General features: G+C 36.2%; 1 protein-coding gene across 1 annotated transcript in view; it reads left to right on the top strand.

Annotated features, from left to right (window-relative positions):
* PLCE1 (phospholipase C epsilon 1) overlaps positions 1–27,851 on the top strand; it is a 145,576-nt gene that overhangs the window by 29,155 nt on the left and 88,570 nt on the right. The window contains exon 2 of the mRNA XM_067300059.1: positions 17,330–17,618. Coding sequence (XP_067156160.1) covers positions 17,330–17,618 — 289 coding nt within the window. The remainder of the gene's footprint in view (positions 1–17,329; positions 17,619–27,851) is intronic.

The raw sequence follows: 27,851 nt of genomic DNA, 5'->3' as shown, positions 1-27,851 counted from the left end.
GTATATTGAAATCATAAAGTGAATATATAGTATTTGGGTTTTTTTGAAAATAAAGTATAAATACAAGCAAATTATGTAGCTAACATTTCACCCAATGTAATCGATAGAAAAGATTTTAGTAGAGATACAACCAGGATGACAATGGATTATTGTGTATATTTTTATAAATACAAAAAATACAGTTTTGTCCTACTCTCCCATCATATGCCTTTGAAACTAACAGGCAGCTCAGTACACACTAGTGGTCGTAGTGAGAGAATTTCTTCCTTTTCTCAACTGTATGTTGTGCTTTAAATAGTTGAATAAACTTGAAAATTGTGTAATGTTTGAGTGTACTGGGCTAGTCTTCCAGTAAAGTGCTGTATTTCAGGAATTTGAACTATTAATGGTACTTTCGAGTTGGCCCAAGAAATTTAGTGTGTAGGTTGGATAATGAGGAATCCAAGTGTCTGCTTGTTAAAGTAATGTAATAATATTCTTTTTATTCTGTGACCTGTGATGATTATCAAGAGTAAGTTGTGATAATTTTTCTTAATGAACACAAACTATGTCTTTGCGACAACTTTTCTCATTTCACTTGTATAGCAGGAGGCGTTTTGCCTCTCTAATGCTTAGGTAGTTTAGTGTTGTAGCTTTACTTATGTTAAAATCAAACAGGTTGGGAATATTACAGTAAAGCTTTGAGGTCTTCAGTAAAGGGTTAAAATACCTACTTTTTTCTTTGTGCTGCTGTGCAATTATATAACAAAAGGTAGTTACATAACTGGAGCTTGATACGTTATGATTATTATTAAAAGTCATTTATGCTCTGATAATGTTTGGTGGCATTAGGCCGTGGGACTTATTTTACCAGGTGCTGTATAAATGTATGGGAAGATAAAATTTCTGTTGTAAAGTGTATACACAGTCATGAAACAAGTGGGCCGTGGGATATACAGGTATAGCATGCTATTAAATGATCATAATGGTAAGTAGCGTGTACAGGAATATGGATTTTTGCTGGGCGTGTTAGTAAGTCCAGAGGAGTAATGCCCTGTGAGGAAAGTATAGCACAGGCAGCCAATCGAGATAAAAAAGAATATCAGATTAAAATGTTAAATTACAGTCATATAAGTTTGTCAAGTAAATAATGAGGGTACAGGGTTATCTAAACCTCCTTAACTCAGTTTACAGAATAGTATTAGCTTCCATATTTACTCCTTACTTTTCTATTAATTTTGAGAGAGATTGTGTTTGATTCTAAGTGTTCTTTTTTGCATCAGTTATTTTAATAATACTGAGCTAGTGTTCCACATTTTCCACCTTAAATTTTTAAAAGCAGCTCTTTTACTAAATTTTCACTATTGCTTCATTTTCTGTTTTCATAAGGTCTTTGACAGATACATCTTCATAGAGAGGTTTCATTTCAGAGGACTGAATTAGTACAGTTTGCAGAGTAACTTTTGAAAAGGAGGAATGTAAAGACTTGGTTTTAGAAGTGTGGAAGTTTGTCTCTCTAATGGAAATCACTTTTTTTTCACCACAGCATTGATGTTTCCTTTTTCTATGCTAGTATGGTAATGTTTTTGTGGAGTTTCTTTATGTATGTAAAATATCTTGGGTCTGATGAGACTTCTGTTACTAAATGCATGCAGTTTTTTCCATGGGAATGGATTGTCCTTGATATGCCACTGAGAACCTAAGGGACTGAAAGTGATCTTTTGTTTCTTTATTCTGTACTAAAGTAAAGATCAATTAGATCTATATAACCTTTGTAAGGTATTTTTTTTCTATTTTGATCACTGATAGTGGCTCAAATTCTTATCATAGTGCTATTTGAGCAAGAGAAAGATTTCTGTTTACTTTCAGAATGATGCTACAGTGATCAAAAATCTGTGTAAAGATCTTAACAGTGTATTTGTCATTTAGAGTATTTGAGGTTTTAGTAAAATATGCTATTCCTGGAGTTTCATGAAAACATACTGTGCTTTCAAGGTTTTCTGTCCTTCTATGATGATAAGTTATTTCAAGCTATAGGGCAAACAAGCACTTCTGCTTGGGAATTCATTGAAACATCCAATACAAATTCTCCTCCTTCAAGTACATGCATACTTGACTATGTGCAGGAAAATTTGGTGCAGTTAATTCAAAACAAATCTGTCGTCAGCTCTCTCAAAGCTGTTCACTGGCACTATTTCTCACTAGGATGAACCTTTTAAAAAAGTTTAAAAAATCCTAAATTGGGCATGTGCAATTGTAGATAAATAAGTCCATTTTTTTTTAAAACTGGTGGGATGGTATGCAAGGAAAGCTTGTAATAGGAAACTAAGTTTTGTCCTTCATTTTGAGAACATAATCATTAATATATAGGTCACTTTATGCATGTAATTCATTGTAATATAATTGCAGTTTATAAAAATGATTACACTGAGTAGGATGGCTATGAATTTTGCTAAGGAAGCCGTTATATATACAAAGTTTAGTTGAAGCTAACACTAAAGCAAAATAAATCTCATGGATGCCTAAACTGTAGTCCCTGGATCTGTAACAATCCCCAGAGAATAAGGAAAGTTAATTTAAAATATTTTTGTTCTTCTGGTCTTAAGCCAGATGCCTTAAATTCTAAAAAATCGAGCCTCAAGTGACATTCCACTCCAGTGGGAAAGGCAGGAGAACATACGCTCTGGTCCTTCAGAATCACATTTGCTTTATTAGTGGTTAAAAATCATAATTTACATGGTGAACTAACTCCCCCGCTCCCCCTCCTCACTCTCTCCATTCCCCTCGCCCCTCCCCTCTCTGCCCTCTCCCATCTCCCCCCCCATCTCTCCCTCCCCCCTTCCCCCTCGCTCTCCCCCTGCTTTCCCCCTCTCCCCCCCTCCGCTCCCCCTCTCCCTTTCCCTCTCTCTTCTGACCCACACAGTTACTTTAGAAACACCTTTTACTCTGATGAAGGAATTAGAACTTTTGAATATTGCAGAACATTAGATTAGCTCTTTTGTGTATTTTGGGCAGCAAGAACTGAACTGGAAATACAATTAATGAATCATCTTCCCTGGTTTTGATCTTGGAATTGGCTTCCAGGCTCTGTTTGGAGACAGGACAAAATAAACCAATCAGTTTTAACCTAATGTGGTAGTGTTTACCATCATTTCATTCTTTTAGCAGATTTGGATGAAGGCATTCAAAGCTCTTCTAGTAATAAGTATTTCTGTTAGTACAGTTTTATTCTAGTATGCCGTTGTCTTAATAGGAATATGGCAATTAGTGTATATTACCTATCCACCATCAAAGTTATGGGTCACAACATAAAAATATGTGAAAATTCAGCATACTGTGTTCTGCAGGACAGTTGTTAAGTGTAAGGCAACATTTGAACACGGCAATTGAAAACAAGAAAAGGAGATTCTTTCTTTAGGTCACTGGTTTACCTGTTCCCAGCTGCTGTCTCTCAACTGAAACTCTCCAGTACTTGAGACGCTTCCTATAGATAGAAAACAACCTTCCTCGGAGATTAATGGCGAGGGACAGTGACTAGGGTTGAAGGTACTACGCACTTGATTCAAGATATGAACGTGAGTAAAATCGCTTCGCTCTACCGTGCTGGTTTATTGCAATTGCTTACTTTTTAGCCAAAAAATTTCTCCTAAAAATTTGCAAGATTTTTTTAGGATTGTTAGTAAGTGTTCATCATGAACAAAAACTGTTGGGTATGAAGGACAGTGATTAATGAAAACTCACAGTTACTTTTTATTGGTAAATCAAGATTAAACATGTCATTTTAAAATTAAGCTCAGATTATGAATATTCTGTTGTTACTTTGGGCAAGGAATGGTGCCTTTTCTATTTCTAGGTAATTAAAAAAAAACTTAGAGTGGAAAATGCCTCTTTATAGAACAAAGTTATTTTGTTTCATGAAATCATGTTCTGTAGCCTGACCTAAAAGTCTATTAAACAGTTCAGTCATGAAAACTCTGAGAATTTCCTGGCCCCTAAGTACTATCCAAAATAATCTTATAATTATTCATGTGACCCTAAGAACCCAACAGCTGAAGTACAAGCAAACAAATAGGCATGGATTCAGTGTCTACAAAATTAGAAAATGAGAACTAGATTTCCTGTGCTAAGGAAAATGCTCCCAAGTTGTTCTGTTATTAGCTATGGGCAGGATGCAGGAGTTTTACGGATGTAGTAATATACCAACTGGCCTTTACACCAATATTGATTATAATTTGTCATAAATGAAAATATTTAGAGATACATCTAGGTTATGTGGCACTTCACATATACATAATATTATGTTTCTGATAGATTTTAGAATCCACCTTTGGGAAGATCTACCTTTCAGCGTATGTCCACAGTGTATAGTACAATAAAATCCCAATATGGGTGTTCCTTTGATTTAAATAATAATAGTGACAGTATAAATATAAAGACAGTTTTATTACATTTGCTTTTACTTAACATTATAATCATTTCAGTGTTAGTTATTAAAATATAAGAGAAAGTGATACACACACACACACACACACACATATGTATCTTTCTAGTAATTGCAGTATTAACATTTGAAGTATTACAATTTTTGAATATCAAGGACCAAAACATTGAGGAACTGGAGATCTTCCCAAGAATTTTGATTGTTTTTTACTAGCTGGCATATCCATTCATGGGCCCTTAATAAAGTTTGTGTAAGATATTTCTCATATTTGCTTTGAGCTTGAGGCCTTTCATAAGAAATTGTAGGCAATTCCTTTAGTAACAAGGATGCAACGGCGCACAGTGTAAAATCAGAATAATTCAATTCTGTGAACTTTAAACCCTACCCTTAATTGTTTTTTGACTTTTAATGCCAAAAAGACAAAAATCTAAGTCTGTGTGCTTTCCGAATCAACTGTATAAGTATGCATAATGTAATCATATTTTTGCAAAGAAGTGGTAAAGCCAGAGTTCTGCAGAAATAGTTGTAGCTAAATAGATAAGATTTTAGAAAGAAGAAGAAAAACAGAACGTTAAAACCATTAAAATGGGGGGGGGGGGGAGGCCCCAAGGAGGGCAGGGCACCTTCCTTAGGCTGGGCCAGGAATGTTGAAGTCGTGAGCGTTCAGATTGGGGAATAGAGCTTGGGAGCCTGGTCCTCAGCGGCCATCCTTTCGGTTTTCTGTTTGTTTCTTCCTTTATAAGAAGCTCTTGTTGACAAGAGATGTTTTAATTTTTTCCTATTCTGTCATTTGTTCCTCAAACTTACTGTCAATTTATAGTTCAGAAACATGGAACTAAGTTTGTCCTTCAAAATTGTTTAAGCAAGCAGTGCACGTCTGTGTGTGCAATTATTTTTAAATGTATAAGTTCTGTGGAGGCCTTTCCTCAAATGGGAGAATTACTTTTAGTAATGTGAAAACACATACAGATTTCTATCTCGTGCTGTTTTTTAATTTTAAAGGAAAGCTAGACTCACTAGCGCTACACATGTAGGATAATAGTTGAAATGAATGAAAAGAAGCAGAGAAAGTAGGCTGTTTAACTCCCTTGATTGGCAAGGCGACAGATTTCTCTGAGGAAAGGCTTGGCCTTCATCTGTCTTGAATGCACCTATCTCACACTCAGGGTTTGGGAAATGAAAAAGATGAACATTATACTTGTTTGGAAACTTTGTTGACCTAATTATTATAACTAATTTATGTTGACCTGTGAAGAAAGTAAGCACTTATATATGTACTGAACACAGATTTTTGTGGTTTCTATTAGTATTTCTTATTATTTATTAGTTGCACTGGAAAAGTTCTAAGATCTCATTTTAATAGTGGTACCACATTATAGTTTGCAGTTCCAAATGCAGAGAATGAAGGGTGGAATTTACTGTGTAGAATTGCATCTTTCTTGAGTTGAAATTATTCAATCATGGCACATGTAATATTCTGGCATCTAAGTAGTTTAATTATGAATGATGTCAGTCACCTTTCTGACATGGAGTTTTAATCCTAATTACTGTCTATTTTAGATATTGTACTTAGTTACAGTAAAACACCTGTTCTTCTTTGGAAAAGTCAATCTGCTAGTCTCTTTCTTGCTTTAAATACTTTTTATAGCATATCTGAAAAATTTTAAATGAACAGAATATCTTTGTTTTACTGTATTCACTTGCAAGATAATCAGTAAGAGGTATCGAAAGTCATTAAATATGAACAAGTGTAGTATGATTTTAGAACAAAATATGTGCAGTGTTTATACATTTTTTGTTAAAAACTCAGTAGACAGTTTTGAAAACTGATAACTCAAGAAATTCCGGTCCACATGATCAGCTGTTCAAAAAGTGGACCACATCAATCTAGTGAAACGATCAGCTTCTCAGCAAAGAATATATGAAGAACATTAGTCTGGAGTTATTTTTAGAGTAAGGTTGAAATAGCACAGTTTAAATACAATGTATTTAATTTAATTAGCTTCTAAGACAGCATATTGTTTGTAAGAGCAATCTGTTGATAAAAATTTTGAGCAAATAAATAAGCACTCATTTCGAAAATGAAAAGAATAGCGGCTGCAAGAACTGACAAGAGCAAACAGTTAACAGAAATTAGCCCAGAGAACTAAGTTGAGAAGTAGGAAAAAAATATAAAAATTACGGTTTAGACTGAAGGAAAAGTTAGAAAGAAAACTTAGTAATCAAATACTTCATAACTATTAAGAAAGTGTATATTTTCATGTATACTTTTGTGTCAACAAAAACAGAAATAGGAAAGGCTGACCAGAAATTGATCTTTTTGGTACCTTATCTGGATCAGATTCCAGAAATTTTGGCTACTTTCACAATTTTGTAAGTCTTTGACATGACATTTTTTCATGTTGATGAAAAGTGATGTGAAGAGCTCCTATGTTTTTTTTTTCTTTAGTGTCATCCTTTCACTTTCTCCTAGTTCAAGTAGAAGTTTTAAATACTTATGAACAACTTTTCAAATGCCAGTTAGTTGATGCATCTTTTGTCAGCCTCTGTTTGATATCTGAAGCTGATTCTTCGTAGTAGTTATTTGGGTCTAATGCGTATTACCTGTCATGAGAAGTGACAAGCATTATTTTACAATTCCTTCTGCATAAGGATGGACAAATCTTCATAAAAGTGGGACTTTGAGAGTGGAGATGCTTTGATAATTCTGTGCCCCATTTATATCAAACTGTTTTTTCTAACTTCCAAACCAGTGAAGTTAATTTGTAAAGTCTTTGTATTACTTTACTTTGTCCTTTTTAATATATCACAAGGAAAACTACTGAAATCATGATTATTTCTTGAAGATCTTTAGAATTTAATTACTTTACGACCTAACAGCTGCCCACGACATGATTATTTACTGTTAACATTTATTCCTCTTGCTGTTAAGGAGGTCATCTAAGAAGTCCATCCTTCCTTCTATAGGGGGTTTTTAAACAATAAGTAGTAGTGTCTGACAGAAATAGGAAGGTAGTAAATAATACCAACCAAGTTCTATCAAAAGTGAAACTGATGACTTGTTACAAGTTTGGGGCTGGCTGTTATGAATCCTGGTCATGAGTAAATTCAACTCTCAAATTCATTTGGGAGAGACGTACTTTTTCTGTCTTTTAAAACTGTATCATGATTTCCTTTAGATCAGGAGTGAAAAGTTTTCCCTACTAAAGACATTGGTGATGTACCAGAACTGAATGGGGATGGCTGATATCATTTCTCAAAAATGTTGAGTTACATTTAAAGTTTGCCTCTGCAAGACAGTTTGATCCTCATTAAATTCAGTTTCTGCTCCTTGAAATGATCTCATGCTTAACAGGATGCAATTCATAATAAATATTGGCTGATGAGGTAATGCACATTCTGTAATTGCAATTGAAGCTGTAGAAAGTTCACAGAGCATCAGTTAATGAATATTAATGTTTGGGCACATCTGTGCTTTCTCCCTGTTTTGGCAATATTCCAGCTGCCATCCATACCGCTTTCTGTCTTACTGGGATGAACTAATCTGTTTCCCTGCAAGTCCTCTACTGCTCTGTCCTCTTTGTCCAGTTACAATATACTGTGTAAAAATTGAAACACAGCAGAAATTGCTGTTGAATAAGTGAGCATTATTGCTGTGTAACATGGCGCACTGTCTTGTGCTCTGTCCTGGCGCTCTACAGAGACCCTAGATCTTCTTAATTATTGATGAGAGAGAACGTTTGAAAAGCCTTTGAGAGCAAATGTTGCAACAAGAATGTTGGCAAGACAAATGCTAGAAGCATGACCAAAGGGGACAGGTCACTGCAGTATTTGATATAGATTGTCAAAACGTAAAGCCCATGTACAGGAAAACAAAGGCAAACGTGGGCCTCCAACAGTGCCTGTAACACTTGTCATTATTACAATAGCAGAATTTTGCCACATGCCACAAGTGAAGTAGAATTTGTGGCTCATGCTGAGACCACGTAGCTTCTGAGTATTCTGGAGCCAGCATTGATTCTAATGATGAAGAGGTGCCTGAAAACCATTATTGCTCTCCTGTGATGTATTCTTTCCTTTAGATGTGTAAGGAGACTGAGACACTTCTATAGACACCTCATCTGCCAGAAGAACACACCATGCCCTGGGGAAGGTAACTTCCTTTCAACTCAGGAGATTTATTCCTGTTGTAAGAAAAAAGTGATAGTATATCTATCCTAGACTGTATCTTGGCATTGTCTGTGGTGGGTTTTTCTTTGGCCCAGCTTTGTCAGTGGGAGGCCCCAACACACGGCAAGCTCGTTTTTCACGCTGCCTGCAATTGCAAATGATGCCAACAGAGATCTTTTTTGAAATCCGTAGTTTTGTGAAAAGCATTGAAAAAGTCTTTTGTCACAACTCACAAATTTTACTAAACTTCCTTTCTTTCCTCTTTTACATACTCATTCTGGTGACTACATTGGGATCAATTCAAAGCATCATCAGTGCAGTCATATTCAAGTTCTTTCTACCTCAGCTATCTACTCAGAAATCTTCCCTTTTATCTTTTGTGGCGCTTCCACACTGGTCTGTTGCTGCAGTAAACAGCATGTCTCTGGCATTCTCAGGGTGGTACTTGGTTTTCTTCTTTATAGTGCTCCAGAGTAAATGCAAAAAACACCTACGGACACACCATCCTGAAAACGCCTGAGCCACCCTGTAATAAATAATGCATTTGTCAGAATTGTGCAAAGTTGTAGCTGTATTGATTAGTGTGTGTATCTGACATTTTGAACAAGGTTTTTTTTACCTCCCAGATGTGACAACACCACTCCTAGTATGTTATGAAGTACATTTCAAATTATACTATTGCACTGTACCCTCTTATTTCCTAGGCATTTTTTCAAGTACAAAATAGCATTTCAGCAGTCCGGAGATATTTTAAGGCATTTTTCCATTACAAAAATTAGCATCTCAGCAGTTAAGATATTCTGTTTAAGCACCATGTGAAAATGCTTAGAGATAGTAAGATATGAGCAAATTAAAATGTAGAGGGCACTGTTAACCCCTGATATTCTGAACAATCTTTGCACAGTTGCTTTTACTTCACTGCATATGCGCGTGTTCATAGCTTTAACTTTGTGGCTAATGAGCTGTTACTGTGGCTCTGAGATTACCTCCATCCAGGTCTCCAAAGGTTATTCTTTGTCATCCTGACATGCTGTAGCAGATGCTGGGCATGTCGCACTATGCAAAAACAGTCCTTTATTGCAGTTTATTGAAGAGAGATGCATCGCTGCACCGAATGGCCGTGTTTCAGCAAAGGTTCCTTCAGGAGATGGCAGTTCTCTTATTGGTAAAGCTGCAGACAGACTAGGTGGCAAGTGCCATTGCTGAAATTACTATCTGTTTGGCTTTGCAGGGCAGTTTTCGGCTGGCACAGCCAAAACTGAAGGGTGAAATTCAAATAGCTCTACAAAAACTGTTGGGTATGAAGAACAGCATCATGATATGGAACAATTTTTTTTTTTTAATCTAGGATGGTTGTTAATAGTTTAAAAATGTTGCCTGTTAGCCAAAAAAAGATGGATCATGAGATGCTGGGAGAGCATTCATGGGAATTTGTGAGCTTGACCCCAATTCGCAGAACCGCAATTGCTTCCAGCTAGCTTTTTCAGTATTTGCCACAGTATACCTAGGGAGAAACCCTGCAATAGGGTGTCATGCCAAGCAAGAAATTAAAGAAGCTTGGGGTACCCATATACAATACGTAGTGTTTTGTAAGGAAGAAGTCTCTATTCTGTGAAAACAAGATTCTGTTGCAAACAGCTGGGCTTGTGAAGACAGCTGCAACACACCATCTAATACTCAAATGTTACAGTTAAGTGTGGAACTAGAGTCTCTGCCCCCTGAGAAAACTTGCATAAAATTTTGCTACAAAAACACTTTTTGCCAGATTCTTCTCTTTGTAATTTTATTGCACACTTGGCAGGCATAGTATGTTGGTATTAAAATACGATAATTTTATGGAGTAGACTCTGTTTGGACAAACTTGCTGAATTTATAATGATCTCTACAAACAACCAGACAAGATTGCCTATTGCTTATGTCGTAAATTTTCTCAGTCCGATTTCTTTTGGAGGCAGGGTTTGGGTTTCCAGAATTAACTCACTTTATGCATGAATTGTGGAGGGGTTTCAACTTTAACAGCGTTCTGTATAATAAAAGCTTCTGTATATCAAAAGAGATTAAAAGTGAATCTCATGCAAATTTGAGTTGCAGTATAGTTTACTAAAGGTTGTAGATGACTCTTTGTCATCATCCAGTTCCTCTTGAACGGTGAGTTAGGAATGGAATTTAATTGACCACAGCTTTTATCCCTTGCCTTACAGAAGCCTCGTAAAATATTCGAGTTTGGTAAGACACTTACTGCAATAGCCAATCAAATTTTTTGCTATGTGCTCTTTTGGTCGTGAGCCATGGACAGCTGAGTGCCACCAAGACAATTATGTTTAAACAGTCTAGATGTCTTAACTTTTGTACTCCAAGCACTGAAAATACTTACAAAAAAACTCAGATGAGTTCAATTTTTCAGAAGGATTTCGGAAGCCCTCACCTATTTCATCACTAATGCAAACAAGACATGCCAGTGAACAGAGCTCAGAAACAATTGCGATAGAGCAGAGACCTTTTGCTGTTCACAGCATTATCTCTGTCAAACTCAGTATCCTCCTTTAGCTCTGAACAGCCCGCATAAAGGTTTGAGATGTGGGGCTCTAGCATGGCTTCTTGAGGACATAAGTACATGATAGGGAAAAATAATTAGTAATAATAGTGTACTAGAATAATGTAGTATACTAGACATACTGGACATAACAGAATTTAGAGTGTTTAATGTATTTCTGTTCTTATCGTGAATCATTTAATCAAAAATAGTTGCAATAGGGTCATGTTTTAGAAAGTCCATTAGTTAAAGATTTCCTTCTTCCTGTAAACCAGAGAAGTATGGATACTGAATGGTACCTCTATTTTTCTTTTTTTTTCCTATGAAAGTCATGTAGGGCTGGTCAATCATTGCTCTTTTGTAGTGCAGAATATTTGCAGTGATGCACGTTTGAACCCAATACCTGGTCACCTCCAGTGTCTCTTGCTATTATTATTATTTTTTTTAATTTTATAACGGTAATTTTGTTGTTGGAAATCTTGTCAAAGATTTGTTTTTATCTTGGATCTCTAGAATTCATATCTTAACTCTGAAACCAACTAGCTGATGACAGAGTGTGTAAGATTGTCCAAAATATGATAAAATTTTCAATTTGTTCATTTAAAAAACTAATGCTTGCAAATATTTGCAATTTTACAGAAGGTTGGCCATTTTGTAGAAGAAATTTCAGTTATAATGAAGTTGTATGCAGCTGTTTGTTAATTTGCTGTTGAATATTAAATATTTGCTTTTAGGTGTGTCTTTACATTTTGTTACAAATTAAAAATATTTTTCAGACTTTTCAGTTAGTTTAACGGGAACAATAGAAAAATTGATACATCCATTTTTGCTGCAGCTTTGAAAGTTTTATTTAAAAAGTTTCTTTCCTTTGCCATTACAAGCATCCATCTGTACAGAATTTGATTTTGCGGGATATCTTCCTAACTGAATTTTTTTTTGATAGTGAATTTCTCTGCAGAGATACCTGATACCTGTGTGAGAACACACAGAGGAAGCTGGTGAGGGAAACAATACAACTAGGCTGTATGGTGCTGTCAGCAATAAGCAGGTACAAGCAAGAAAGCCTTCTCAGAACTGGGTTCTCTGCCAAGCACAGTGCTGAGAAGTGGGTAACTTCCATTTTTTAGACGAGCAGGCCTGTACGGTGCCAGCCAAGTGTCTTTGTACCTATAGCTTTTGTTCAGACTAGATAATTGCAAATGGAAAGTAGAGAATTAGCTATATAAAATAATGGTATTCATTTCTATTTATGCACAGCAGAAAATACTTTTTTGAAAGTATGAGCTAGATGAAAAACAAGGTCAATAATTATTCTGTATTGTCTTAGAGTTCTATACAAGTTGGCATGATCTGAATTTAAATCCCAAATCAGCGTTTCCTGTGATACTATTAATTGTGACTAGGTTCTTATGTTCTATAAAACTTGTGCTCTCAAAGGAAACACTTAAGTGGTCTTCCAGACATACTATCCAGAGAGTTATTACTGGATAATCTACCATTCTAGTTTACAGGCATTTAAAATTGCTTTAAAAATATCTAACAAATCAAGGTGTTGTGTAGCAGGAATGCTGCACAAGTGCTGTATACAGCACTCTGTAACAGAAACGTTCTGTAGGTAGTGATTTCAAGATTAATTTGTTGGTAGGCAAACAAGAATTCAGACTGGAATGTGTAGTACAAATTGAGCATGTATATACCTCTTATATTTCAATGTTTCATTTTGAGCCTTCAGGATATATCAGAGGAGGCTTTTTAAAAACAGTTTGGACAGGTACCTGTCAGAAATGATGCATTTATTTGTTGAGGTCCCTTTATGACTTATTTTCTATTATTTTTATAGCATAGTAGTAATAAACATACTTTTGCACGGCTGATCTTTGCTTCAAACTTTTTGAGTACACATATTCTTTATTATTATAATAAAGTTAGAGAAATTAAGCCTGTATACTAACTCAAGGGAATCTTTGATCTGTTCTTAAGTCCATTTTCTGGAGTTCATATGCGATGAGCAGCTTGTAGATGTTTGGCAAAATGATGACATGCCCTGAGGTTCTAAGCTAAATACCTGAAGCAGAAAAAAATATGAAAAGAGAAACAGCTAAAACACTATAATAAACAGAAAGAAAAGCATGTAAGTTTAAGTAAGAAATCAGAAAAAGTATTTTTGTGAACTTCTGTATCCAGTATTTCTGGTACATTGGCACTTGTGAACTCCAGCTTCATTTGGGATGAATATCAGTCATACACTGTAATGATAAGAATGGCCACAATATTTAGGTTTCTGCTGCTTTTACGTAGTAAACCTACAGTAGCATGTCTGGAAAAAAGGACATAATACAACTTGTAATTGTAGAGATGATTAATTAGAAAAACAAGTTAAAAGAGAAAAATTCTAAGTAATTTCAAGACCAGCTTGACTGAATTGTTCTTACAGTTATTTTTAACAAATATCTTAACAACATATTTCTGTTGTCACTGTAAAGAAGTTTTATTGCCTGAAGGTTATCAATAAGTTAACTTGCAGATACCATTTAAAATTATTAGAAGCAAAATTGAATATTTTAAAGTTTTTATGATTTATTAGATACATTATACAGAACAGCTGAAAGATATATTTTGTTTCCATTTATTTCCCAAATACAGACTTGTTTGTAAGGCTATAAGGATGGAATTCTGCCTGAATTTATTTTTTATTTCAATGTTAATTTTCATTTTTGAGTTGGAAAGTGTGTTTTTCTTCTGCAGTCTCCTGGAAAACTTTCTGTTAGAAGTAATTTTTATATTCTCTTTACTTACCGCCAACAACTCTTCTTAGACTTTAAAAAGCAGAAGAAAGTAAAAATGTCTTAAAGCCAGAGGATACTCATTTAACTGCTATATTAGTACATGAAGTTACCTGTTTTAGCTCATTTCTTATTTTCAAGTATCATGTAAAAAAAGAAAAAAGTATATTAGAATGTATGTTTTTTATTTTCTAAAGTAAATCTTTTGATCTTGTAGTTGCACATAATTTTACCATTTACATGTATGCCCATTACAGTGGTATAGATAAGAAAGCTCCCCGGAGGTTCCTCGCTGTAATCAGATCAGCAGGTACTGCTGCACTGACTATCTAAAAAGAAATTTGAGGTATTTCAGCACCTTTTGATGCACATACTCCCCACTGTTTTCTTGAGGATTCCTGCCTGGTGGGTGTGTGGTATGCGAGATACCTCAGCACCGGACTGCCGATGGCTTTGAAATCTTTAATTTGATATGAAAGGCAAGAGTGAATCAGGAGCGATACACCTGTGTGTATCATTGTTATCTGCCAGGTTGGCTGTCTGGTTAATGCTGCATTTTACTCTTTTTGGTTCACCTTTTTAATTACAGCAATCATGCTTTGGTGGAGATCTAGATCGATGTAACTACATCTGTCAGGATGAACTGTGAGCCCTCATCTGGAATCAACCTTTTCATCTCCCGGGCAGAATTAATCTTTCCTATTGTCTGGTGCAATCTCACTGAAAGGTGATTTTCCGTATCAGTTACCTGATGGATATGCTCCTATCCTGATGGTTTCAGTTTTTTTCAGTGGCTTATAAGTATATGCATTATGAGTCTGTATTTTTTTTTGTAACTTCATCTGTGTGCAGAAGAAGTAACACATTCAGAGCTTTAACACATCAAAACAGACAGTATTTGAAAATGTTATATGAAGCGTAGAGTCTTTGGAGACAGCTAGTGCCCTGAAGTCTTTATACAATAGAGATTAACACCATTATTCTATATATAATCTTTCCAGCAAAACACTGTCGCCTATTTCTGTCAACAAATGGTTTCTTTGCTTTGGCGGCTGAAAGAAATTTTAATTCCGTGTAGGCAGCAGAACATGCCTTTATAAGTTGCAGAACCCAATTTTAAAAATATTTTGGAAGGTAACTGCAGTTTTGAGAAGTTAAATTATTTTCACTAACTAAATATTTTTTTTAACATGCTAAAATGACTAATTATGTCTGCTATGTGTGACATACTCATAATCTATGTATGAGACAGGTTCACTATTTTACAGTACACCTTTTGGAAAGGTGTATCATATGCTCATCCCACTGTGCCCTGCAGACTCTTTTCTAGTTACAAGGTAGATGGGCTATGATCTGCATGTGGCCTCTGCTGATAATGCACACTCTAAGAGTGTATTTTTCTTCTGAATGAAGGTGAAGATGAGCAATGTTCTTACTGAGAGATTAAGAATCCACAAAATAGTTGTATACCAAAAAAAAAAAAAAAAAAAAAAAAAGGCAGGTAAGGAGGCTCAAGTGAAAGCTTAATATTTCAAGAAGCCTGTTAGGAAAAAAAAAAACAACAAACAACTGAGATACAAAATAAATTTTTGAAAACCTGCAGAAAAAAGAAATGATAAGATACCTCAGCACTGCATTGAGTAATGAATCACGGAGGATATATTTCTAACAGAATTGAGTTCTACAAGTCATAGTCACAATGCAAAGAAAAGTTTCTTTTTTATTAAATTCTATTTTAATAAATACATCAGTGTTCTTTTGAAATCATTGGATTACATTACCATTTAATACATTATTATATTTTAAATAAAAGTTGACTGGTCACCCCAATAAATTATTAATACAAAGTTAACAAAGCTAAGATAAGAAATACATTTTTTAATAAATGCTGCATGATATTTAATTTCTTGTGTTATGGCAAAAAGTAAACTCCAAAATATTAATTAGAATTTGAAAAATTTTGAGCAGTTGCTTCCGCTATTTTCAGTGTCTTTACCTGAGTGAAAGAATTACGCTGTTGTTCACAAGTCCTGTTGATAGCGGGCCAGGCACCGCGTGGGAGTAGCACGTTTGGACCCTCCTCGGTTACACGACAGGGTCAATGCAAGGCACGCGGCAGAAGCGCAGCACCACGGGACTGGGAGCTGCTCGCCTCTTTGGTTATGTGACTGGACTTGTGCCTGGCCTACGGTGAGAGTGCAGGTGCCCACGTGTGACTGTGCAGACAGTTTCTGGGTGCGCTTTCTGCCGTGTCAAGGGATAGCTGCGTTTTGTTCAGCAACAAGAAGCACGCCGTTCATCACAAAAACTTGTTTCTTGTTTCATAAAGCTTGTTTCTTGCCCACGTCTAGGGACTGGTGAGAGCAAAATTTGTATATTTTTATTTCCTACATTAACATCTGTTTTTTGTGACATTTAATAAATACTGAGTTTTAAAATACCTATTTCAGATAAAATCGCTTTATTGACTTATGTGAAGGTACTGATTTAACTGATAGAATGGCAGTTATATGTATGACTGAGCATTTGGGGGAAAACCGCATGAAAATTGTCTCAGCAGCTATGCTGGTGACTGTTAAAATCATCTTTTCCTGTCTTAATTTTTAGTTTGGTAGTTTACACTGTTTAATTACAGAATACAGATCATTGAAACAAATTATTGAGGTTAATCAGTAAGTCAGCCTACAAGAATGCAAAGAATCAAGTCTTTCCTTGTATAATAAATGAAAAGATTTATTCCAGATTCTTGCTTTGATCATTAGGCTCTTTTAAATAAGCAAACATTACTTAGCTGCTAAGCCACAGCCTGAAGTTCATTAGTGTGTGAGCACAAATATTGGAAAAAGAGTACTAAACCAATATTAGATAGAGGACCTGTGCGTAGGCTGGAAGTAATGCAATGAACGTGACACCAGAACGTTCTGAAAGGTTGTTCACAGTGATTAAAACCACTTCTGTTCACAAAAACCCTCCCCACTCAGCAAGAAAAAGCACGATGCTTGAATGGACATGTGTTTCTGCTACTAAGGTCTGTAAGATTTTACTGAGAGTACAAAATATTGTATAGTCTTATAAATAATTTCATGTATATTCTACATTTTAAATGTTGACCAGATTTATTGTTGTGGCACATCTTTATATTATGGTGATCCTTAAAAAACTGTTTTCCATTAGAATGCTTTTAACTATAGTTTTAAAGCTAGAATGCAGTCTTATTTAAAGAGCCAGTCTGGGAGCCTCATGCAAAATCTTTACAGATCAGTTTTGGATTCTTAGAATTTTCAGGCTTAATACATAAATGCAGTGTTCTAGCACAGTGCTCTCTTGCAGAGGCTGCTGAACTTTACAACAAGTCATGCTAGTTTTGATGTTCAGTGTATAAAGCAAATGAACTAACACTTCATGTTTTTGTATTCTTCACAGATCTTCAGTACAGTGGGAGAAGAAGAAGGAGCAGAAGATATTTTTGAATATTTTCCTCATCTTCTGAGAAAGCTCCCAACTTTAGATGCAGACTGTGTATGCAAAGGTGTTGGTTTTTGTGTAAAACCATGTGTAACAGGTGCTTACTGTCAATATCGTGCCACTTTACAGAGGACTGCACTCTCTAACTATATAACTGGTGCTTTACTAGAAGCGACGACATCATTAGGAGCAAGAAGTGGTCTTCTAAGTATCTTTGGAGGATCAACTGGAAGAACAATGCTTAAAGGTAATAAAGATTTAATGTTTGAACCCTATCCACCTTAAGTATAGGGAGTATTGAAAAAAACACAATACTATATCATATTCTGTACTTTAGGTACTCGTGAGAAATTAACAGATAAAAAGATTTTTGTGTTCTCAAAATTTTTCTTTGCAATGCACTATCTCATAACTAGCTGTACTAAAGTAAAATTGTTGTAAAGCTTAAGAGTCTTATTACAAAAGTAGACAAATTTTCTTTTTCTTTTTTTTTGTAGAAATATTCCTATCTGCATCCAATAATTAATGCCTAAGCCATTGTTGTTAGGGTGTTCCTTTGTATAGTATGTCAAATATTTATACAAGAGCTCCTGTTCATGGGCTGACTTGGTTTGGGATTTCAGAAAGGAGTAGGCACTATACTTTATTATTGCTGCAGTCATTGTTATTTACATAGCACTATGTGATAAGTATGTACGATTCATTACTTATTTCCTGTTGGTCTTCTCCTGGATCTGTCATCTTTCTAATATCTGATCACTTCAAATACCTTAGGGATTGTCTATATGGAAAATATCTATTGGATAATGGTTGTTACATCCTAACTATCCATGTTGATAGTCTGCAATAAGAATACCGTTCTGTGGTTTAGTTTGGTCAATTTTGGAAGTTAAACAAGAAAAAGGCATTCTTGGTATAAATTCATTGCATAAAAACAGGGTTTTGTAAAGAAGAAAAATTGTATTTTAAATTAATGCCTATTATATTTCCCAAGATAATCAACCATTTGGGGATTATCACCATGTTATCTTTTAACAAAAGGAAGTAATATCTGTGTTGTACAGTTGTAGAATTGAAGCACATAGGTATCACAGTTTGCCCAAAAGTTGTACAGGAATATGACAAAATCATTACAGAATTCTCAGTGTAGTTTCTTAATGCAGACACTGACCTTATTTTACAGACAACTAACGGTATAGTTTGTACTCAGATCAAGATGTCATATGCAATTGCATCCCTATGAGTGGGCCTTTCTGGTTTTAATTAGTTTCTCTTTAGGTGGGTCAAATTACAGAGAAAGGCACTAAAATGGTATAAGAGCAGCAGGTACAGGTGGCAAACTGTAACATCTGAGTGAATTTCAGTAGCATGTTGAGCAGCATGACTAACCTTCACATATCTATTTTGAACGTCCTCTGGGAGACAGAGGTATGTACAATGTTGTGTCCTATTGTTTTTTCTTTGGCTTTTGTTTGTTTTTTATTTGTTCTGGGGATGGAGAGATGATTGCTTTACAAAAACAAACAAGCATATGTGTTTCTGTGGCACCTATGGAGAGCAAGGATAAAGACCTGAACTTAGTGGTGCAGAGTGGTGGACTTTCTGCCTACAGAGTGGGAGAAGAGAACAGGGGATTTGATGTCCCAGCCTTGGATGAGACCCTAAGGATGTTCTGTCCCCTCAGTACAAAGCTTGGCCTTCCAAGGGCAGGATGTCGTGGGGACCGAAAAGCCCAACTTGTCATCTGAGAACTATAGGCAGAACCGACAGGTCTGAAACTGGAAGCAACTTAGTCACCCTGGCAGTTTTCAGTCTCAGCAGAAGTAGCTAGCTCAGGCTCACTGACATGCTAATGTGGCCGTACCTTTTTTTAGAACCTGAGCTAGTAACTGCGCGGGTTTGCACTGTGTACCAGCACACTTTGCACTAGTTTGGGGATCTCAGCAGTGGCCTGTATTATATAGTGTACACTTGCTTTGTTATATTCTGAGCTCAAGCAATTGAGTACTTGAAGAAAAACACCAAGATGTTGAACTTGATTTGAAATTCCGTGGGGAGTCTGTGTAGAGAGCAGAGGTAAGATTTGATTTACTCTAGCGGTCTCTGTTGATGAGGAGATGTTCTGTAGTTTTCTGGATGTGAAAGATTCTTTTTCAGGTATGTCACAGTGATACAATATAGCCAAGAAATGACAAAGATACCAGCAACAATTATTTTTCCTCAGAATGAGGCAGACTCCTCTCTAAAATCGCTTATGGAGAGTGTTACTTGGAGATGTTATTACCTGATGTTATTACATTAGCTTTCAGCAAGGAATCCAAGAGTATTCTGAAGTCAGAGCCGTGTTGATCATTCGTGATGCAGATTCGTAAAAGGGTTTTTTTCATCAGTCCAGAATCCTCTCTTGGATTTAACTTCAGTTATGATTTACTCTCACCCAAACCTGAGAACTTTTAATTGATGTTGATAACAGCTCTGTTGTCCGATGCAATGGAGTATTTATTATAGAATACAACGTGTCATCTGACCAGTTCACTTGTTGTCTGGAGTTGTACAAAAGGAAATACATTGATCCTAGCGTGGTTCAATAGTGAAGGTGATACTTCCATCAGTGTTTGTGGACTGTAGTGCTCCAGAAATGGTTCAAACTATTGCGCATCTAATCAAGACTTTGCCAATTTTTCTCAGACGAGATAGCTATATACATGTGTCGTATGTTGTAGAGAGATCCAGCAGATGAAAACAAGTGTCTGCTTTGACATTCAGAGGTTTTGAGTACCAACGTAGTAATTTCAGTGCTGTGTGCTAGCCTGAATTAGTATCTGCAACAGGAAATTTAGCATTGTGTCTTTTTAGGTTGGGTTTCTTCATATTGCTCAGCCTGTTGAAGAAAGGAGGGAAGACCCCGCTCTGATTTTGCCATCATTGTTCTGGTCAAGAATAGCAAGAGTTTCTTGCTACTGTTTTTCACAGGCAGTGAAAGGACAGGACAGACTTTCAGCTTGTTGGCTTGCTCTAGTAAAAACTTTAAGCATAGGTAATTGACGTTCACATCTTCATAATTAATGTGTTCATTTATTGTTGTTTTACTAGAACGTTAGTGTTACAATTCTTCATTTAAATCCTACTTAGAAAAAGAATCTACAATGTAGTAAGATATTATAGTACAATGGAAGATCCAAGTAGAAAGGCCCTGATAGCAGTGCAGGTGAGCACTGATGAGAGCATGAAAGAAAGAAATTATAGACATGTCTGGTTTGTACGTGTCATGCTGTTAACTCTTCACTCGCTCGTCAGTACGGCACTTGACCTGTTGCTGACTCATTCAGACCTGAACTGCAGTGTTCTCATGAGGCAGGGAAATCCCCTCTGGAGACTGGTTTGAAAACAACATAGGCAGCCCCAGTTAATAATCCTTCAAAATATGACTCCTTCTGGTTGTGGCACTAGCTGAGATAGTGACAGTTGAGCATCATTGCACCATAGTTCATTGTACAGAGTAGGCATGCCCAAATTCAATTGGTATTGTACCGATTGCTTGAATAAAATAAAAGGAAACACTAGCAAATGAAAATGTGAACAGCAATAACATTGACATAGATGGAACTGGAATATGTTATGAAAACAAAAAATTCTATACATTTATTTTAAAGTGCCTTCAAAAGTAATTTGCTATTTTATATAGGAATAAATAAAGGAATTGCTGAATTATCTAGTTGCGATTCTGCCACTCAGAAAAAAACTTTGCAGTCAAACTTCCTTTGTGTTATAGATCCTATTTACATTTTGATACCTAAAGATGTTGTAAATAAAAGCTAAAGAAGTGATGAATTATTAAGTAATTGTAGTAAAACATTTGTGTGGTGGATCTGGTTCAATAGATATTTTGCCTTGTAAAGATACACTACATAAAGCCATTTTAAAAGCCAAAAGCTTTACACCATTGAAGGTTTGCTATATTGCACTTTACATACAGTATTAGACACTGACAAATATTCTTGTGTGCTAGAGTAAAAGCTTAAACAACTGAGGTTGTGAATTGATGTTAAGTGGCAATTCCTGTGTAAACTGTTCTTTGCCTCTCTCCCCCTCCTCGGTTCTTGTTCTTTTGCGTAAAAGAATTCCGTAAAAGAGGGGAATAGTAAGGGGTAAAGTCAGCTTAAACTATTTTGCCATTTTGTCAAATCATGTCCTGAGTTAAAGATCTCTAAAAAGCCTTAGCTATTTGAATACATATTATGCATTTCAGTTTGTTGAGTTAATAGGACTTTGTCAGAATGTTTACATACAACATAGGCAAAATTATATTATGTTTAAAAGACGCTGTGATAAATGTTTTAGTTTTTAATGCCTGTATACATTGTCATACATTTTATTTAAACATATCATTACCTTTGTGCAGGCATTGTGCAAACATATTCTTAAGTGTAAGAGGATTTTGTTTTTATTTGATTGAAGAATATGGATTGTCTGGGTAATTCTGAATTTATTTTGTAAAAAAGTTTGGGACTAGGAGGGTTGTATTTAAAATTACCAGTGAAAAATTATATTAAAGAAAAAGGTATTTTAATAATTTATATGAAAGGAAATTTAGTTTAAATGAGGTATCTTGCAAGTAAACATAACAAATTGTTGGTTTCAGTTTATTGGCTTAAAAAATTTTTTTTTTTAAATTCAGTATGGTTCTTTGTCTTCCAAACTAGGAAACAGCTTGGACAGACTATTTTTGCAGGGCTGGGGAATATTGTCTACAGACTGTGGTTTTTTGGGAGCTCTTTTCTTGTGCTGTCAGAGAAACATGACATGCTGGAGGAAGTAGAGAGTAACAAATGTGTGACTGTGCTGAAAGGAAAATTTGAGTAATCCACCTATGCAATTTGTTCAGTGATGGTGATAGTTCTCTGATGAGAAAAAGTTTCCATCTGAACCTGAAAGGAAGGATTTTATTCTACTTGTAAAAATAATAATCATAAACAAGTTGACTAATTTTGTAGTGTTTTTTTTAAGAAGTTCATTTACAGGTTCAGTGTATTCGTACAGTTCACTGTATGACTGTAAACTGTAAAATGTCACTATTTACAGGGCATATGGCTAGACAGCAGGTATAGAACTTGGTTGCTTCCCCACATGCCTTTTGGTTTTGTGGGCACTGCATTTTTAGTGCAATTTGTCAGCTCTGTGGTACTCAGAATTGCTGACAACCTTTTTACTTATGTTTTCTAAAGCTGTGAAAAAACAGAAAGGTTTACCTGTTTTGTGTCTTGAGCATACGACTTCCCACCATACCTTACCAAGACAGTTGAAACAGCCAGCAGAGCACAAAACTTCTTCGCTCTCATCTGTTCACAGAAGCCCTCACAGTAGCACATGCAACATGGGCTGGACCTGTGCTATTTAGACCAGGAATAGATGCTTTTTTCAGAGGTGAGCGGCTTGCATGGAAAGTGGTCTAAACTCTTCCCTTTCTCTTACCAATGAAAAAATTCTAGCTTGTGCGCCTATGCTGGTCACTAGGACACCAATATGAGGGAGAATGAACTTTTTTCTGTTAAAAAGATCACAAGCCATTTAGAACGTTATAGCTCAGACCAATAACTTAAGTCCAACTTAAGTTGGACTACTGAATTCCACACTTCAAGATTTCTGAAGGTGTAGCCACATACAGACTGCATTGCAGTAAATCCAGTCTTGTGCTGAAGACGTGTGTCATGATACCAATGTCTCTGTCAAGTGGAGGTATATCTTCCACCAGGTAAAAACATTCCTCAGCTTTGCTACCACAAGTTAAGTTGCAATACAGACCTGAAACTGTGGACACAGTTTAGATATAGTTGCAAATCTAGAATAAAAAATTTAACTATTTCTTCTCTTGTTGCAACTAGGAATGATGTTCATGTGTGTTAATCTACACTGATGCTCTTGGAATGATTTTTGAACACTGTTCTTAAAGCTTCAAAAGTGGAAGTGAGTTTATTAAAACTGGTCTTTATCAGTCAGTCTTGAAAAGATCTCAAGGTCTGCTGGTTTTATGCTTAGAGGACCTCTTTTGAACCAGATAACATGCCACTAATCTTCTTCCAATAAGTTTGCAATTTCTGGAAACAAATAAAATCTCCCTTGCATAATGTATTTAAAGAGAAGTCCATTACTTTAACGGGAGTGTCTTTTCATAATTCAAAAGGAAGAGTTCTCAAAACCTTTATAGGCTCTGTAGTTAGGCATTTTTTGTGGTATCTGCCCTGGACATGGGGTTTCTGCAAACACAGAGTCCCCAGTTCTGGGATGGTCCCCTCAACTTGTGCCTCAGTACTAAAAAAGTTGCAAGTTCTTAATGTTCAGTCCTTTAAGAGTTCACTGGGTGACCAGAGCAATAACCTTACAGTCATGAGTAGTCCAGCTCCTGGAAATACTGTTGCGAGGTTTTGTTCAATAGCTAAGTACCCTAAATGCTCTGAGTCACTAACAAAAGGACTTGTAGCCTTGCTGGCAGATTTGCCCCAACTCTTTGCCAATTCATGTGAAAGCTTCCAAATATACCAAACCTCAAAAGCCTGAATTTCAAGTCAAGTGCTTCTGGGATTGACAGCCGTAGCAGAACTGCTGGACTTCTGTCATGGAGATAGGAGTTTAAAAAGCCTTGAAGGCGTTGCTCCGTAGGAGACTTACCTCTTGGGCCTGGAGCAGTAAGCTTGGAAGCCCTGCTCTCAGAAACTCTGAGATTTCAGGCTCCCGACTGAGGAGCTGCAACTCAAGTCCTAGTAATCTAGGAACAGTTTGAGAGTCCAGTCTCAGGCTGTGCTCGGGAACCACAGATGCCTGGAGTTCCCACAGCTGGTCAGTGAAATTCACATTCTTGTCAGCATCTTTCTTACTATAGAGAATGTAATTTTTGCTTAACAATCCTGACATCATTGTCTCTGTAATGTAATTTAGAATTTCTGGTTAGCAAGAGATTTTGAGAATGTGTTTCAATAGGATTGAAACCAAATTTCTTCCCATAGAAAGGAAATCGTACATCTTCAGCCTTTTCTGCTGCTTACAAAGTGATTGTTAGAGAAGTTTGTTCACAGTTGTTAATGAGCCAGAATTTTCACTGGAATCATATTTGAGGATTCAGTCCTTGTTGTAGTTCATGTGTTGTTGACATTTTTTTAACACAAAATGAAAAAAAAATTTTTTTTCTTAAGCAAAGAACTAGGGTATGTGAAAACTTGTGCTATGTATTTGATACTTGTATCCAAAGTCATTGTTAATAAAAAAAACTTGCACCCTTCCTCCCTCAGTCCCATTAAGAGAATAACTTCTGTAGCTTTGTAATCTAAGAAAAAAAAGTGTGGGGGGGGAGTGAAAAGTCTGCAGTCTCTGAGGATGGAGCGCGCAACAAACATTTTATCTCAAAATTTTTTTGTTTAGCGTCTTTCAAAGCTATTTAAATCTGATGCTGCTTTCTTAAATGTTATGTATTAGACTACATTCTTGATCACTGTCATTCATCTGCCAGAAAAAGGACAGCCAGAAGCTGTTTGATAGATGACAACAATTTTTGGGCAAGAACAGAAGAAAACTCATTCGTCATGAACATGTAGGGAGAATATATTGGTTTTAGGAAAAATCTTCTTTTTCATTCATTCCTCAGTATTCAGAGATTACTTTTTTTCTATAATCAGACTTTGCCATTAGGCAAAAATTGGGTAATAAAGAGGACCTAAGGCTCTGTGGCTTTTTCCACTACTATTTCCTGTACTTTGTGCACAAAGCTTACCGTCACTGGGGAGCTTCCAGGATTTCTGAAGCTGAGGCAGTTGTCTAACCGCTATGTGTCAGAGTCGTGAGCTATATAAGCTTTATGTGCACAGATTTTGGAGGGCCAAAACAATTTAGCTAGGATATGTGTTTGGGCCCAAAAGTTAAGGCCAGCTAGAGTGGGGGACAGAGCCAAAGTATTGTCAGAATGAGCTGATTATAACCTGAAAAGAAGAAACTTGTCTCAAGCTGAGATTCTAAGGCAAGAAGATGGGTCAGGCGACATGCTGTAGGAGAGGAAATCAAATCCAGGAGATGTGGCCGACCAGATGGCAAGTAGGTAATGTGGCCTAAGGCGTGGGTGTGGGTCAGGAAACCAGGGGTTTCAGGCTACCAGGTTGGCTCCAGGACGTAGAGCAGGAAGACCAGGAACAAGCTCAGGTCATCTGGTGAATTAGGAATGAAGTGATGGGAAGCACAGGTGAAGGCTGAGGCGGGGAAAGCAAAAACGATTTGGGAGTGCAGCTGTAGCCAAGTGACACTTGGAGGAGTTACAGAAGCTCACCTACTGGTCAGGCCTGTCAGGCGCTAGATGCAGCCAGGTTGGGGCACGGCAAGAGCAAGAGAAGTAAGACCCTTTCCAACATTAATTTAGCAAAAACTTTGTTTAATTCAGCATGCTTAATACATTGTGGGCGCAAACAATTAAGCTCCACCAGCACAGCTCATCCTGCCCTTATGGTTTTCTTTCTGGTTACAGTGACATACATTACTGCGACTTGCAAAGGTACATAGTTGCATCAGGCAGTAGATTCAAGAAAGGCAGTAGATTTAAGAAGTTAACTAACAGTAGCAAATAAAAAAACAATAAGTAGCAGCCCCCCCCCCCCACACACACACAAAAAACAACCCCCAAAAGGCCATCTGTAAAACGGTACAGGAATGTACATGTTTATATGAATCTAGAGATCTTAACAAATATATAGAGCTAAGCAGTTAAGAAACGAAACTGAATTTGTGATAATTTTATAATAGATTTTAGTTCCAATAATATCTTTTGGCAGTTTGGTAAGCAGATGATCCTTTAATCCGTGCAGCTGAGACTCTGCTTCCAGCATTTTTTCTGTTGGTAGTCTATAGCTGCTCTTTCCACCAGCAGAAAAGAGTTTAAATGCACACCGTGAGTCTGACCCTACTATTAGAGCTTCGTTTTGAGGACGGGAATGAAGGATATGCTAATATGTCTGGGGATGATGTCTAAGAGATCAGAAGTTTGTGCAAACAGTAGGGTTAGTTTCAAAATCAAATTTCACAGATGTGCAAAGAAGAGTAATTAGTCTTCAGAAAAAATGAAGTGGAATTCTAAATGCAGATCATTAATCTCTAAATTGCATTTTATGTTTTTAAAATCTGAACGTCTGTTTGAATGGGCCTTGTAAAAGTAATGTCCATGGGAACTTGTAAAGTGTAGAATGGAACTTCTTTGGTATGTTTGTGTTAGCATGTCAGTCAAAAGCAAAAAACCCCAAGTATCTCAAGCCGTTGAGTCATCTCTAAAGATTCCCTTGAAGTTCTGTTTCTAGGAAATGAATTAGAAGATCAACACATTTGTAGTACGATGCTATTTTATTTAAAATCAGCAACAAATTTTGTAATTAAATTCTAAGATATGCTGTACAGTTTTCTTAGTAGAACTAAAGAGTTTTTTCTTTAGATTTTCAGATATTTGCTTTTATAAATTGTGTGATATTCTTTAATATTGACCCTATAACGATGAGGAATATTTAATCTAATGGTTTATTTTGTATTTTATAGATAGTTAGCATTAATAAAATTAAGGAATAAAATTGATTTTAACATTCTATACTGTATTTCCATGATGTTTCTTATATTATCATATTTAATATGAGTTCTTCAGAAATCTAAATGGAAGTTGGAAAAACACTGAATTGTCATTTTTTCAGTTAAGGATATGCTAGTGTTGTCAATGAGAAGAAAATGTAGTGGTGTGTTGGCTGAGTTCCATGACAGTTCCTTCAGCAGTGTTTTTTCAGACCAGACATATATTCACCATATAAACAAAGTGACTGTAAGTGTACTACTTGCATTCCAGTTCTGCACAGCTCGCGCCCTCAGACTTCCTGGGGAAACGGAGAAAGGGTTCTCGTGGTAGTGTATTCTTTTTAAAGCTTGTGTACTCTAGCAAATTTCGTAACTGATTTTCCACGGATGTAGTCCTGCTGCTTGTTAAGGTGATGTAAACCGTATGTAGGCAAAGCTAAGGTTAGAATGACGAGAGAGAGTGATAAAAATGCCAGAGCTGATAGGAACTGCTGCGAGGACCAAAGCAGAATTTTGGAGTCTATGTAGTTTACTAACATAGATGCAGTCTGGAAGACTATGTTGTCTTTCTAAGTCCCTCAAATTGTAATTTTTTTACAGTTAATCATACTCTTGGAACCTTGGGAAGGTTTTCTTCTTTGCTTCTCAAAGGAACTTTTTTGGATTGTTGCCTAAGCCATAGCCCTTTGTCCCATTAAAGCTGATGCTATTTCATTTCACTAGAGAAACTAGTGCAGAGTACATAATGGCTGTAAAGGTAGAGCATTTGCTAATACAGAAACCCATGCCACAGTTTTTGTAATGCTTCAAGTAAAGTTTCCTAAAACAAAACTAACTCAGTTTATTACTTTTGGCCTGTTTAAACAACACTGATATAAATATAACTTGTGCAAAA

The sequence above is a fragment of the Apteryx mantelli genome, chromosome 7 (genome assembly GCF_036417845.1).
Source record: "Apteryx mantelli isolate bAptMan1 chromosome 7, bAptMan1.hap1, whole genome shotgun sequence".
NCBI lineage: Eukaryota > Metazoa > Chordata > Aves > Apterygiformes > Apterygidae > Apteryx > Apteryx mantelli.
The sequence above is the reverse complement of the archived record's forward strand: the minus strand, read 5'-3'. Positions and strand labels throughout refer to the sequence as shown.